Source organism: Hypanus sabinus, chromosome 9, assembly GCF_030144855.1.
Source record: "Hypanus sabinus isolate sHypSab1 chromosome 9, sHypSab1.hap1, whole genome shotgun sequence".
Lineage (NCBI taxonomy): Eukaryota > Metazoa > Chordata > Chondrichthyes > Myliobatiformes > Dasyatidae > Hypanus > Hypanus sabinus.
In genome coordinates this window covers 46,287,991-46,303,566 of record NC_082714.1, presented here as the reverse complement: position 1 = coordinate 46,303,566, position 15,576 = coordinate 46,287,991, and the positions used below count along the sequence as shown (strand labels likewise).

Here is a 15,576-nt window from a genome sequence, read left to right as displayed (position 1 = left end):
AGTTTCCACCTCTTACCAATTTAGAAACATAAAAAACCTACAGCACAATACAGGCCCTTTGGCCCACAATGCTATGCCGAACATGTACTTAATTTAGAAATTACCTAGGGTTACCTATAGCCCTCTATAGAAACTCATAGTTTCCATTTTCCTGGAAAGTTGAGGTGCCTAGGGTACCCACATCTTTTAAGTAGATGCCATGCCATGGCAAGAAAATAGAGATATGCAGTTCCAGGATAATATTTTTAGGTAACGATGGTTATAGTGGTGCATCTATACTCTTTCAATTGACCAATGCAGGCTACTCAGAGCCTCAGACTGCAAGTCACGCAGCTAATTTTTGGAACACCGTGAAGCATGAATGATGTTCCTAGCCTACAATTTTTTTACTAATCCATTTAGTTTCTTTTGACTGTACCAAATACTCCTTTAACTCTTTTACCGCCATTTTTTGATTTAGCTTTATCAGTTAGCCACCGGAGATTGATAGTTCAAATACGAGTCTTCTGATGTAAATAAAGCATGACTATTAAAATGGATTGGACATCTCAGACAACTTGTTAGGTAATACAATCACAATTTAACTGATATCACAGTAAAGTTTAGATTGGTTCCAACACATTTTATTTTGTGAAGAATAATTACTGTGGCTTTACTCATGGATCAGCAATCAGCAGGTTGTTTCTGGTTTTACCAACTCAACCATTTGCAATCTTGCAGGGTGTAAGATCAATAACCTTCATTCCTCTTAAACAAAAAGTTAAAGCTGTCAATTGAAACTGCATGGGGCCAACTTTTAAGGGGAATAATATCAAACAAAAAGAGAAACTGAAGTGAACAAATGCATTCTTTCTTGTTTTGCCTAAAGCTATGCAGTAGGAGAAAATATTCATACTTATAGTACACTACAATTGATCAAAAACTGGATTAAGTTCCAAGTCCATTTCTCACTTTTATAAAATGAAACAGTGATGATTAAAGAAATGATTAATGCCTATGATTGTGGGCGTTTTAGTTCCAAAATCTATCAACTTTTTGTGTTTGATTATTCCTTCCAGTTCAATTCCCTTATCGACTAAAGAATGTCAGATAACATAACCTGAAAGATGGAAAGAAAATGGAATAAAAAAAAGAAACACAAATTAAAAAGTTTTACTGTTCGGAAGAATCTCCAAAGCTACGTTCTTTAAAGCACTAGAAAACATCCAGCTTCTGATTGCAATATTGTCTTTAAATGGATTCCCATCTGTTTTACAAACTGTCAGGCACACATTAAAAAAGTTGGATGAAATTTCATTTTAGTAAACTATTCAGTACAACATTTGCACATCCTCAATGTCTGCACCCATTGCAATTTCATAATTTATGACAACATGAGCAAGCGGAATATAAAGTAACAGGAAGCATTTCAATATTCAACATGCACACAGTTTATAAGACTGCAAAATCTGTCAAACAATGCTTCTTTATAGTATGCAATAATTGCTTGCAAGGATCATATCTTTTTCCTGGAAACTGTGACTGAAAAGTATCTTTGTTTGGGAAATAAAAATTCCAACTGGTCCACATTGAGTGAACTTTATACAAATAATAATGGCCTTCTGCTCTCCAGTATAAGCCTTCTAGATTAGGATAAAGAAATGCTGTAATAGCACTCACAAGAAATGCAAATGCTGGAAACAAAGTTAATAATATTCAGTGGTGCATAATAGCTTATGTTTTCATTAATTTGTAGTCAGAATTACGTAAGGTTGTATTGTACAAGCTACAAATGCTGCAGCTGCAATATGCTCACAAACATGTCCGAGTTGGGTTGAAACATTTTAGAGCGTAGAACAGTAGGGCAGAGGAACAGACCCTTCTGCCCACATTGTCGTGCCAAACCAATTAAACTGGTAATATGGGACACAAAAAGATTCTGCAGATGCTGGAAATCATGAGCATTGCACACAAAATGCTGGATGAACTTCAGCAAGTCAGGCAGCAGCTTTGTAAAGAAATGAGCTGTCAATGTTCGGGGTGAGATGTTTCATTGGGTCTGGTTGGTGGTCAAGATAATGAGGATTAGGAATCAAATGCCCAACAAAACCAATCTCTTCTGCATACACAATGTCCATATCCTTTCATTTCCCACATATGCATGTGCTTCTTGAAGGTTTCTATTTCCCTGCCCATATCTACAACTGATCTATATCCTGCTGTATTCCTTGGAACTCTTCTATGCTATCTAAAACACCACCAATCTCTGTATCACCTGTAATCTTACAAACCCACCCATCTATATTTTTTTTGCTACAAGTTGCATCTACTCTTACACCAACTGCTCCATCCTATGGCATATCACTGTTGCCAACCTCGCTTAAGCCCCTAGCCAACAGCTCTAGCCAACCTGCCTGCAAGAATATTGGTATCCCTCAAGTTCTAAGGTCAGGTCATTAACTTCCCTAGAAGAGATCCCAATGATCCACAAAACTGAAACCCTGACCCCTGCGCTAATTCTTCAGCCATACATTTATTTGCCATATTGTACTATTCTTACACTCACTGGCAAATGGCATTGTCTGCTTCTTAGCTTCTAACCTAGCTCCCTATAATTGCCCTTCAGGACTTTATCTCCTTTCCTCCCTTGGTACTCTGACTTTTGGCTGCTAACCCTCTCTCTAAGAATGTTGTGAACCCAACCTTGTAATGTAATGCTGCTACACAACAATACACTTCATGACATATGCTGGTGATATTAAACTGATTGTGATTCTCAGACACTCCTGCCCCTGGCATCTGGGAGGCAATATACCATACAGGAGTCTTCAACACATCTGCAGAATCTCCTGTTTTGTTCCCCTAACTACTGAATCCTCTAACACAATTTCTCTCCTCCCTTTTTCCCTTCTGAGCCACAGAGCCAAACTCAGTGCTAGAGACCTGGCCGCTGTGGCTTCCCCTTAGTGGGTCATTCCTCCAACAGCACCCATGTGGTAAACTTATTATTGAGGGGAATGGCTACAGGAGTACTCTTTACTGCTTGTCCATTCTCCTTTATTCTCTTGACCATCATGCAGCCACCTGTCACCTGCAACTCAGGTGTGACTGCCTCCCAGTAGCTCCCAAGTATCAACTCCTTATTCTCCCAAATGAACTGTAGGTCATCCATCTCCAGCTCCCTAACTAGTGTGGAGGGAACTCACCCAGAAGTACTTCTCACAGAGACACCAGCAGGGACACTGAAGGTCTCCCAGCTCTAAGAATCTACAAGGGGAGCACACCACTGACCAGGGATCCATTCTTGCTGCTCTAAATAGGGGCTAATAGAGAAAGAAATGAACACTTGACAGAAACCTCAACCTAGCCTTGGCATAATAGTCAACCACATTGTTGTAATCATATACAAGCAAGCTTAGGTTAAGAATGATTTCCTCAGTAGGACATTAGTGAATAAGATGCAGTTATATGACTTATTAATTTCAAAAAAAAATTCTTCATTTGCTGTGACAAGAATTGAAACAGGATAATTAGCCCAGGATTCTGGATCATGTATGCCAGTTTATAACAACTCACATTATTAGTGCATGCATATTTATCTCATGTGTATCTGTATTGAAGGTTTAAAACAAAAAAAAATAAAACAAATTCATTAACATATCATGGCAAATAATTCACAATTTCAAACTCAGCAGCTCTAGTGATGGCGATAGATTTTGAACTATAATTGTGAATTGTTTCTAAGGTTTTGTAAAGAAGGTATTTTTCCGCAGTAACTCAATTTTATTTTCTCTACTTTCAGAAACAATAATACTTCAGTTAAAAAAAAACAGAAATGCTGGAAATAAGTATATCCAGTAGCACTTGTGTATAGATTTGTATATCAGGCTGATCCATTTCTCTCCAAAAATGCAGCCTTGATCTTCTGATATTTTTGGCATTTTGTGATTTTGTTTTCAGATTTATAGTATCAAGTTTACGGTTTTTCAAATATCTCAGTCATAAGGTTTCTCAAGGAGCTGGTGACTTCCATACGTTACCCAAGTGTACATTAATCATGTATTTAAAACCTTGAACTTGTGAGGTGCAGGAAAACAACAGCAACAGTGTGGGGAGGTTAAGTGGGGATAAAAATCAAACTTGTAGCACGTGATCTACAAGTGGATACTCCACATCAGTTACTAGAAAGCAGATGGTACAGAAAGTCAGGTCTGTATCTCTTGCTAAGGATGCAGGGCTAATTCTAGTAGAGAGTCTGGAATCCAATGACAATTTTAAAACTATGAAGGGAGCCTGCTTAAAACGAAGATCTCAAGCATTCATTGACGAATTTCTTTAACAATAATAATTTAGTATTAAAATCATTACAAGAAAAAGTAAATTTCCTTTTTACAATGCATCTCCATTAAACTTTAGCGGTAGGCAGTTTAAATATAAAATTATTTGCTACTTAGTTGTGTTTTTATTGCCATCATCCCAAAAATGTGTTTGAAAGACTGATTGCACAGCACTTTGAAAACAAGCATTCCTCCACAACGATTGTTAAGTATTCTCAATCAGGTTTGTTAACAAGCCATGTTAAAACAAGCTATCAGTTTAAAAAGATTCAGTTGTACAGGATAGTTCCTTCTCCCCAAAACAATGTAAGTGAAAACTTTCCACAGTTTTCTGTGAAAAGTGCACAATTGTATTTTAGGGAAGGGAAAGCTGGATAAAGCTCAATTGAGATGCATGTTATGATTGATTTAGCAAGTTAATATTCATGATTTTATTTCAGAACTAAATGGTCAAGCCAGTTGAAGGACTGCTGATACTTCTACAACTGCAGCTCAGCAGGAAGTGGCATTTTATGATTAACAAAAGAAAACTAAGTTTAAAATACTTTAGTAGATGGTTATTATGTGGTTTAAAAGGGATACAAGATAAATAAGTATAATACAAACAGTATTTACTTAAGGAGGCGTTCATTACAAAAATGTACAAAAGGGATTCAGAAAAGCTGGCTCATCAAGTATCCTGTAACTTCTGTTAACTCTAGCACAGTGGTTTGATTAGTAATCCAGAGTTCTGAATTGACAATCTAGGGAATCAAGTTCCAATCCCAACATGACAGCTGTGAAATTTAAATCTAGTTTTGTTTACAAAAAAAAAAAAAGAAATTTAAAACATAAACCACTGGATTGTTTGAAAAATGCATCTGGTTCACTAATCTCCTTCAGAGAAACAGATCTACTACCACAGCTGATTTGGTCTAAATGTGAATCTGGACTCAGAGCAATATGGTTTACTTCAAACAGCCCCCTGAACTGGCCAGGCAAAACATTTTGTTATAGCATTACTGAGAACAGGAATAAAATCAGATGGAACATTGTCTGAATTCAGTGGTTAGATCAATGCCAAAGTACCTCTCATCAAAAGTAATCTTGCATATTATCTATCACATATGCAATATATATATCTGAGACCACTCCACGATCAGATCCAGATCAGGTCATAAGCTTAGGATCATCCCTACAGATAGAATGCCAGACTGCTCCATCAGAATCTAAGGGAATATCCTATCCTGCCAGAGGGTAAGCAGTCATTCTGTACAGGATGTAGATGCTGCCCTGGGAGTCTTCGACATAGATTCCAGACCCCATGAATTATAGTAATAACAGCACGTTCACCATCTTCTCCCAAATACCATCTACCATCCTCCCTGAGCTGCTGAATTAATGCTTCTCCATACTGGGCAAAATCTAACGACCACAGGTACAGTAACAAGAACAGATAATGTATTCTAGATGGAGAACATCAATATCTGTCAGCAGAAATGGTTAGGTCACACCATCATTGACCAAGCTGGCTGAGCCTTGAAGGACATAGCTGTCAAATTAGGTCAGTAACAGAGTGAAGAAACCAAAATGAGAGAAAACCCTACTTGACCTCAGCTTCCCTCGTCTATCTATTCCAGAAACATCTCTACACAATAGCACTGGTAGGATATTCAGTACACTGTCCTTGCAAAAAGTCACATCTTCATACCATGCCATGGACATCGTACAACTTGTGGAGCATAACTACCATCATGCTAACTACACTACACTCGGAAAAATACCAGGAGTACATACATTTGAGATTGAGAGCTAGGAAAAGAAAGAAATCAAAAAAGGGTTTTACTGTAAGTTGCAGAGAAAAGGGGATGAAGAGACCAAAGAGAATGTCTGTTCGTAAGGCGGATACCATGACAGACAGAATGGCTGAGAAGGGTATGAAGACCTGTTAATTACATGGAGAAGATGTAAACCGAAGATGAATAAGAATAGAGACACAAGAGAGAAGCAACCTGATGGACGAAGTCAGCATCAGTGATAGGAAAGGAACCGATGAGGTTTGGGGTTCAAACCCTGCATCAGGACTGGCTGATGAACTGAAGATCAATGAGAATACAGAGAGGCAAACAGAGATAGGAATAAACACTGGCCTTATTAATAGCATTTACATCCCAAAAATGAAAGCTGAAGAAATATAGAATGACAGTATTTTCTTTGATATTTTTTGTCATATGAAGCATGCACTACTGATACAAAATGAAGAAAAACTGACATGGTTTTAAACCAGAATTTGGATATTCAGTTTCATCATTTAAAAAAAAATATATTTATTGAAAGCAAACTCAAATTCAAATGAGGAAACACCAAAAAATGTTAGGTTGTACGGTGGATGTTATACTTAGAATTTTAGGGTTTGGAAGAAGACCCACTAAAACATCCGAGAAACTACATTGACACTAAATGCACTAGATGATCATTGAAAATCATTGGCACTGTCAATTATACTGACAATTAAGGAAAACACCAAGGAAGGATTGTCCTGTTTTAGTCTCAAGTATAAACCTAAGAAGGAAGCAATTAGGGCTGAAAGATCTTCTCATCTTTCCAATTTTCATTTTTGTATTTTAAATACTGTGGAAATTTGTCTTCAAACAACTTTCAGTTGATCTTAAACATACCAGTTTCCATTTACTTTCCTGAAACCGCTGAATTACAGCTTACGTAACTTTTTTAGTTTAACATTGATATCTTTCAACTGTTTATAAATAAGATACATTTTAAAAATCATTCCATTTCAAGGACCAAGTAATTATCTACTTTATCGTACAAGAAGAGTCATACAGCACGGAAACAGACATTTCAGCCCCATCGGTCTTTTCTGTCCAAGATGCCCATCTAAGCTCATTCCATATGGCTTAGCCTCTGTCCCGATAAATTTTTCTGGTCCGTGTATCTTTTAAATGTTCTTAATGCACCTGCCTCAACTACTCTCCCTGGAAGCTCATTCCATGATCATCCTATGAGTAGAAAAAACTGCCCCTCAAGTTCATATTATATCTTACCCCCTCTCAACTTGAACTTAAATCCTCTAGTTCTTGATTCCCCAAATCTGGGAAAAAGACTGTGCATCCACCCTATCTATGCCCTTCCTGATTTTATACATGAATAAGATCACTCTACAGTTTCTTATGCTCCAAATAAATAGTGTACTCCTACACGGCCTCTCTCTATAATTCATTTCCTCAAATCTGAGTAACATTCTTGTACATCATTTTGCATTCTTTCCAGCTAAATGGCATCTTTCCTGTAGCAGGGTGACCAAAACTGAACACAATACTCCAAATGCATTCTCACCATAATCATGTATAACTGCAACATAATATCCCAACTTCTATAATCAATTGCCTGACCGAAAACCAGTGTGTCAAAAGCCCTCTTCAACTTCCTGTCTACTAGCAACACCACTCTCAGCGATCTATGTACTGGTATTCCTAGGTCTCTCTGTTCTATAACACTCCCACGGCCCTACTGTTCATTGTAAAAGTCCAACTCTGCTTTTGCTTCTCAAAGTGCAACACCTTGAATTTAACCCCATTTTCCATTCCTTGCCTACTTATCCAGCTGATCAAGATCCTGTTGTAATATTTGATGAACATGTTCATTGTCTAAGACACCACCTTTTTTTCTCTGTCATCTGCAAATTTACTAATCGTACTTGCCAATGGAGTTAAATGATCTTTTAAACAAATGGCATTAGCAGATGTGACAATGAATATTCTAATCTCTTAGCAAATAATTATGTTTTTTTCAATGAAATAGTTTTGTATTTAACAATTGTAACATCAAGGAATCCCTGTTGGCTCACGTACAGGTTAAAGATAATTAAAGACTTATGACTGAAGAATCAATCAGAACAATATTCTGAACTAATGCTAAATATGAGAGACCAGATAAGGAATCATCTCGAATATAGGTTGAATAGTTTCTTAGTAAAACACATTAATTTTGAAGAAAGATGCACTCCAACCATGGGGGGGGGGGGGGGGGGGAAGAGGGGGAGGGAGAGGGAGAGGGAGAGGGAGAGGGAGAGGGAGAGGGAGAGGGAGAGGGAGAGGGAGAGGGAGAGAAAAATGAAGACCTTTAGCGCCACCCAGTGATACAATATCCAGTTACAGAAGATTTGTTCCTTTAAAATTCAGGCCAGAAAGATTAAAGTCATCTTTGGCTAGAGCATTAATCAAATTAAACATAAATTATGAATACAAAACTGTATTCTAGCAGTACTTACTACTTTTAAATTTCCTGTAGAAATAGTTGGCATTGCATTTATGATTTTATTCAAAAACATATTAAATTATTTAAAGGAATGTTTATGAATACTTTTAGATATAGGAAATGCCAAACTAACGCTAAACTGTTATTGATATGTAGTGAGGTGACAAATCATTCATAAACATTAAACCCCCACTGAACCACCACATGTTGAGTTATGCAGTTAATGCTTCTTAACACACCATACACTGGTAAAAGAACACAGCACTGTAAAAGGTCAAAAAGGTCCCATGCATTAAATTAGCCTTTTGAGATCAGTTACACCTGAATCACAACAAAGTGTATACTGTCATGAACACCATCAGAAACTGGAAACTCAAGTAATTTTAAGACAGTTTTTGTAGGATTTTTTTTCAACCACCATGGGTAGAATCGGCGTAATCACATGGTGCCTTTCCCTAGATAGTGGTGGTGACAGCAAATCAAACCTCCTGTGACGAAGATGACATGACAGACAATTATGTCCACATGGAATGCTTTGGGACATTTATGAGATATGTTTGGCCTGCTTATTTGGTAAAATGCAAATTCGGAATGCTGTTGCTTCTTGTGCACAAAACAATGTCAGCTGTCTACCTGGGTTGTAAACAATTACTTTTTACCATCCCGGAACATAACTAATATTTTTGTTTACTCAATCCACATTTTATGATCTTTCATTTTCAATTGTGTGTTCCTAGCTATTAATCTGTTCTAAGTTCTCGGAAAAGGTTGATATCTTACCTGGCCCCATATACATAAAAACAGTAGATATGAAATGTCAGGAGTGCAATAATGTCAGAAACGATGGACAAGGCCACAGTCAAGCCAAGACACGCTGATAGTCCAACATACCACAGGATCATTTCAATAAATGGAGACATCAGATGGATATAACCTATGGAGTAAACATGCACTGAATTAGTATCAGGATCAAAGAAACTCTGAAATTCTGAACAAGACCGCACCTTTACCAAAATTTTCTCTGTTTGTTGTACATACTGGTTACTGGTTTGATTTTCCCCTTTTCAACAAGTAAAGTTGTCATTTATCACAACCTTGTTGAAAAAAATTGCTTTGGACAGCCATAAACACATTACTTACTCCCGCTTTACCTCACCAAGGAGTGTCATGGTGGAGGTACGTCCCTATCAAATGAGGTGTAAGGCATTCCTTCCCTCTGCTAGCCTGCAGGTCACCTTTGGGCAAGGTGCAGCACCTCTTGGATCAGGGTCACATGAAGTCATTGGAGCTGGTGGTGGATGGTTGTATGATGGTTGTAGGTGCATATCACAAGTCCTGGTTTTATAACCACTGATAACAGGCAGACAATTTCTGAAGAGTATTGACAATGGCTAGGGTGACTCATATTGTAAAGGCACTGCCCAGAAGGCAGCAATGGCAATTTTTCTGTAGAAAAATTTGCCCAAAACTATCATGGTCAAAAATCATGTCCACCCATGGCAAATGACACAGCACATAATGATTATGATGATTACCTCACCAAAAAAGAAATGGTTGGCCCCTTGTCTTCTTGACATCACCTCTCTTGACTCGAAACTGCTCAAAAATCATTTTAACCTTCAATACAATGTCTGTTAAGAATGATTAAACAGTTGGATTGTCAACTAACATTTTGTTCAAAGACCTGTTTCTGGATAACTCAGTGCATACAGGGCCTTACAACAGAAGCAGAATGAGGCCATAAGTATTGAAGCAGAATTAGGGTATTTTTCCCATTGAATCTACTCCACCATTCAGTCATGGCTGATTTATTTTTTCCCACTCAATCCTATTCTCCTGCCTTGTCTCTGTAAATTTTGACACCCTTACTAATCAAGAGTCAATCTATCTCTGCTTTAAGTATACCCAATGACTTGACTTCCACCACCATCTATAGCTATGAATGCATAGAAACATAGAAAACCTACAGCACAATACAGGCCCTTTGGCCCACAAAGTTGTGCTGAACATGTCCCTACCTTAGAAATTACTAGGCTTACCTATAGCCCTCTATTTTACTAAGCATGTAACTACCTAAAAGTCTCTTAAAAGACCCTATTGCATCCGCCTCCACCACTGATGCCGGCAGCCCATACCACACACTCATCACTCTGAGTAAAATACTTACCCCTGACATCTCCTCTGTACTTACTCCCCAGCACCTTAAACCTGTGTCCTCTTGTGGCAGCCATTTCAGCCCTGGGAAAAAACCTTTGACTATCCATACGATCAATGCCTCTCACCATAGACTCACCACTCTCTAGCTAAAGAAATTCCCCTCATCCCTACTCTGGTTTTAGACTCTTGTACTACTATAAATACTCTGTCCATGTCCACTCCATTCAGGGTTTCAATTTCTGGGAGGTTTCATTGACACTCTTACCTCCCCCACCACCCCCCCCATTCTTCTGAAGTATACAGAGAACAGGCCCACAGTCTACTTCCAAATGTTACTCCTTTGTTCTGTGATTTTTCTTGTTAATGTATTCCAGACCCTTTCCAAGCATATCAGTTCAGAAGTGTTGACAAAAAAAGGTAACTTACTTATCCATAGATGAATATGATAAAGAAAGAAATGTCCCAGTACTTCATCTAGCGCTTTGTTCATCTTCAAGCCAGCAGGAGCTCCCATCAGCCACTCTAGCAATTTCTCCAACTCTTTGGCAATATGCTGTTGTCACAAAATATCACATCAGCATGGATTTTAAGCATTGAAGGTACTCATAAATTCTAGATTTCATATTACAGATTATTTTATAACAAGAACAATTAACTTATTTTCAATGTTTTTGTCTACCACTGAGTTTGGTTTACGGCTACTTATCATGTATCATATTCCACATTGCTTTACATGTAAATGTTCACACCACTCATATAATGTAGCTTAAATACGTTTAGTAGTTTAATCAGAGTTTTAAAATCCTTCACAAATTCCTGTTATTTTGCCCATTTACATGTAGGATTTCTTTACCAGTTTAACCTACATTGTCAAATGTCATCCAAGTATCTTTGAAAGCAAAGCAGCCAAAGGCAACTCGCAATGAATGTTTTATTAATGAGATAATAGAGAGGATGGATAAGGACATGTTATGTTGGTGCCGGAATGTGTGGTGACACTTGTGGACTGCCCCCAGCACTTTCTTAAGTTGTGTTGCTGGTTAACACAAATGATGCATTTTATTGTAAGTTTTGATGTACATGTGATAAAAGAATCTTAATCTGAATCTGACAGTAATTGTACTGTAAATGGACTTTCAAAAGGTGTTTAATAAAACTGTCAGAACTGAAACAGAAACTGATGGGATAAAGGGGCACTGGCATCACAGATTATTCAAGGGTTGGAACACAGTGCTAGTGAAAGGCTGTTCATTGTATTAAAGGGACTGTTTTCTCCTCAGTTCAGTATAAAAAATACTGCTATTTTTGATATACATTAATGCTTAGACATGGGGCAATAGGAAAAAGGGTCAAAAATTACAGACGGCACAAGACACGGAAATGAACACAAAGGAAGATGATCAAATTCAAAGGGACAAAGTCAGGCTGGTGGAATGGCAGATATGACAACTGAAACTAGATGGACTTTGGTGTGAAGCAACATTTTGTTGGAAAGTATGTGGAACAAAACTACAAGCTAATTGGAATCTTTAAAGCACACAATTTCTTGAAAGTGGTTGGAGATGTTTCGAAAGCAATTAATAAAGCACATGGGTTCTTGGGCTAAATAGAGAGAGAAAATACAAACTTCAAGAAGTTATGGTAAAGTAATATGAAACACTAATTTGGCTGCACTTGAGGTATTATAGCCAATTCAGGGCATCATCATTTAGGAAGGACGGGCAGACTGGAGAACCAGTAGATTTTCATTTGAATGATTTCAGAGTTGAGGGAAAATAACTGTGAATAAAGAACGGAAGATATTCTTGTAACTGAGTAAAGGATAAGAAGGTGATTAAAGGGTTTATATCAAATCATTAAGGCTTAAATAAAATAGATGCAGACAACTATTTCCAATGCTAAAGAGTCAAAAACTATAGGGTATAATTGACAAAAGAGCCGAAGGCAAGATGAGAAAGTAACATTTTAAAATTAATTAAGCACAACACATAGCTGCTTCAATGGCATGCTTCGCAATGGAATTAGATAAATATGTACTTGGAGAGAGAAAAAATTATGGGAAAACAGAGAAACAGCCAGAATATTCTTGAGAATAACTAGTATAGACTCAGTCTGCTGAATGCCCCTTTTTGGTTCTGCACTATGATTCTATGCTCTGGTTATGAAGTCAAATTTGGTAACGTCAATGCACAAATGACATCAAGTATCACTATCTTACATTATAAAATAGCAAGCCAGAAATACTTCAACTAAAAATCAATTGAACTCAAATGACAGGATGACTCTAATATAATTATTACAAAATATGCATTGGCTCAATGACAAAATGAAAGTGATATCGAATGTTATAACAATTTTTTGTGTTTCTCTCTTCCTCTACCACTCCAACTCAAGAATAAAAGTGGTGTAAAAACTCTCTCAACAGATCACAATTTTCATACCCTTAAAGGATATATCTTACAGCAGCAGCTGGAATGAGAGCATCTGCTAAATGGCCGATACGATTCTGCTGATAAAGCCACGAGATCAGCAACATTCCAAGGCCCACGTCAATTAGGAATGAAACAAAGAGGTTGGCTTTTCTGTAAGTTTAAGAAAACATAAATCAATGTTTACTCATACGTTTGCAAACTTTCTTTTATTAAAGCCAAAAAAACAGTGGCAAATGATTTTTGAGAACAAGAAGCCTCAGAGCAGCAGAGATGCAAAAGAGCTCTACATTAAAACAGTACAGAAAATTAAAATTCATGGTGGAAGAGGTGTGGTTTAGAGGTTTGGCTGATGAACAAGAAACAGAATAGGCTTAGGAGGGTCTGTTTATGGCTGCCAATATACAGCATACGGAGTGCCACAATGATCGGTGTGGTGCTTCAATACTTCTTCACCAAGCCATTTACATAAAGTTATTGTTTTCTAAATTTGCTGATGATACAAAGATAGCATGGAAACTATTGTTAAAAACAATATTGTTATAACAATATTGTTATAACAAGGCTATAAAAAGCGTACAAGTACAGTAAGTTAGGTATGAGGCCAAAGACCGGGCAAATGGTGCATTATGTCATATTCTCCAACTTGGAAGAAAAGTTTAAAAAGTTCTAAATGGAGAGACTGCGCAGCTCTGAGATACAGAGCAATTCAAGTTTATAGTTTGCAAAAGGCTAGTAAGTAAATAAATTACAGCAAGTAAATTGGAAAAGTAACAGAATTTTGTTGTCTAATACTAGGGGAACTAAATACAAAACCAGAGAAATTACACTTCAGTTATAGTGTGTTGTAGTGTAGTATACTGAGACTATGCTTGAGATAATGGTTTTATTTAAGAAGTTTAAGATGCATATCATATTTATACTGTTAAATACTGTATGTAATTAGTTTTGCTACAATAAGTGTATGGGACACTGGAAAAATGTTGAATTTCCCCTTGGGGATGAATAAAGTATCTATCTATCTAACTCAGAATTTTTACTGGACTGATAGCTGAAATGAGAATGCTGCCTAATGAGGAACGGTTAGACCAATTAACGTTTCTATCCACAAGAGTATAAAGCATTGAGGAGGGCCTTTATTGATCCTGAAGGATCTTGGCAGGGTGGATGTGCTTCCTTTCGTTGAAAAATAAGCAGATATCAATTTAAGGTAGAGTTTATTTTTCCCTTACAGAGGTTTAAGAATATTTGGAATTGCTTATGATTTCCTTTTCAGGTCCTCAGTTATTCAATATTATCTATGATGACAAAGATAACTGGTCCCAATTTTGTAAGAGGAAATAAAATGTTAATGTGTGTGCATGAATAAGCATGATATTGATCACCATACCCTCATCTTGGCCTCTCTGAGCACATCTCTAGAATGTTAATCCCTATATATAGACACAAGGAAATCTGCAGATGCTGGAAATTCAAGCAACACACACAAAATGCTGGTGGAACGCAGCAGGCCAGGCAGCATCTATAGGGAGAAGCGCTGTCGTCGTTTCGGGCCTGAAACGTCGATAGCGCTTCTCCCTATAGATGCTGCCTGGCCTGCTGCGTTCCACCAGCGTTTTGTGTGTGCTCCCTATATATAGGCCATTGCTGAAAATGGAAAAAAATCAGTCGAGGTGACCAACTCTGTATGGTCTAATGAGGCCATCTCTATTCTTCAGAACTATTTTGAACAGACTAACTGGCAGATGTTCTAGGAGGCTGCCAGAAACAGAGAAGACACAGACATTGAGGAATATGCCTCATCTGTCATCTGTCACATCAGTAAGTGCGTAAATGTTGTTGGCACCTCATTGCCCAACCAGAAGCCCTGGCTGAGTGCCGAGGTGTGCTTCCTACTAAAAGCCCAGAATGCTGCCTACAAGTCTGGTGACACAACAGTTCAGGAGCAGACAGCTGAAACTTCATCTTGCGCGTCAAGAGCGCTAAAACTGACTATGCTCAAAAGATTCAGGAATACCTGTCCATAACAATCCCTGGTGTATGTGACATTACCGACTATGCAAGGAAAAACAGTGTTAACTGTATCAGTGAAGCCTCCCTTCAACACATCACTCATTCAGGCTGCTGTCCTCACATGCATCAAATTAGCCGCAATCATTCCTGTACCAATGAACTCCACGCTAAACTTCAAACTAAACGACAATCGCCCTGTGACATTGACGCCAATCATCATGAAGTGCTCTGAATGGCTAGTAATGGTATTGTTATGAACCCCGTAACTGGGTTACTTACCAGCAAAGATAGAGACGTCCGTTGAAGTCTGATGACACTATTTTTAACAGTATTTATTAGTAAAAATACACAAAAATAATATCAATGCAAATATACAGATAATATACGTCGTCAATACTAAACCTAAA

General features: G+C 37.6%; 1 protein-coding gene across 1 annotated transcript in view; it reads right to left on the bottom strand.

Moving 5' to 3' along the window:
- The window catches only part of pigq (phosphatidylinositol glycan anchor biosynthesis, class Q), a 47,220-nt gene that overhangs the window by 15,172 nt on the left and 16,472 nt on the right, over positions 1 to 15,576 (bottom strand). The window contains exons 4-6 of the mRNA XM_059979600.1: positions 13,189 to 13,309; positions 11,154 to 11,280; positions 9,351 to 9,504 (exon numbers count right to left, since the gene is read on the bottom strand). Coding sequence (XP_059835583.1) covers positions 9,351 to 9,504; positions 11,154 to 11,280; positions 13,189 to 13,309 — 402 coding nt within the window. The remainder of the gene's footprint in view (positions 1 to 9,350; positions 9,505 to 11,153; positions 11,281 to 13,188; positions 13,310 to 15,576) is intronic.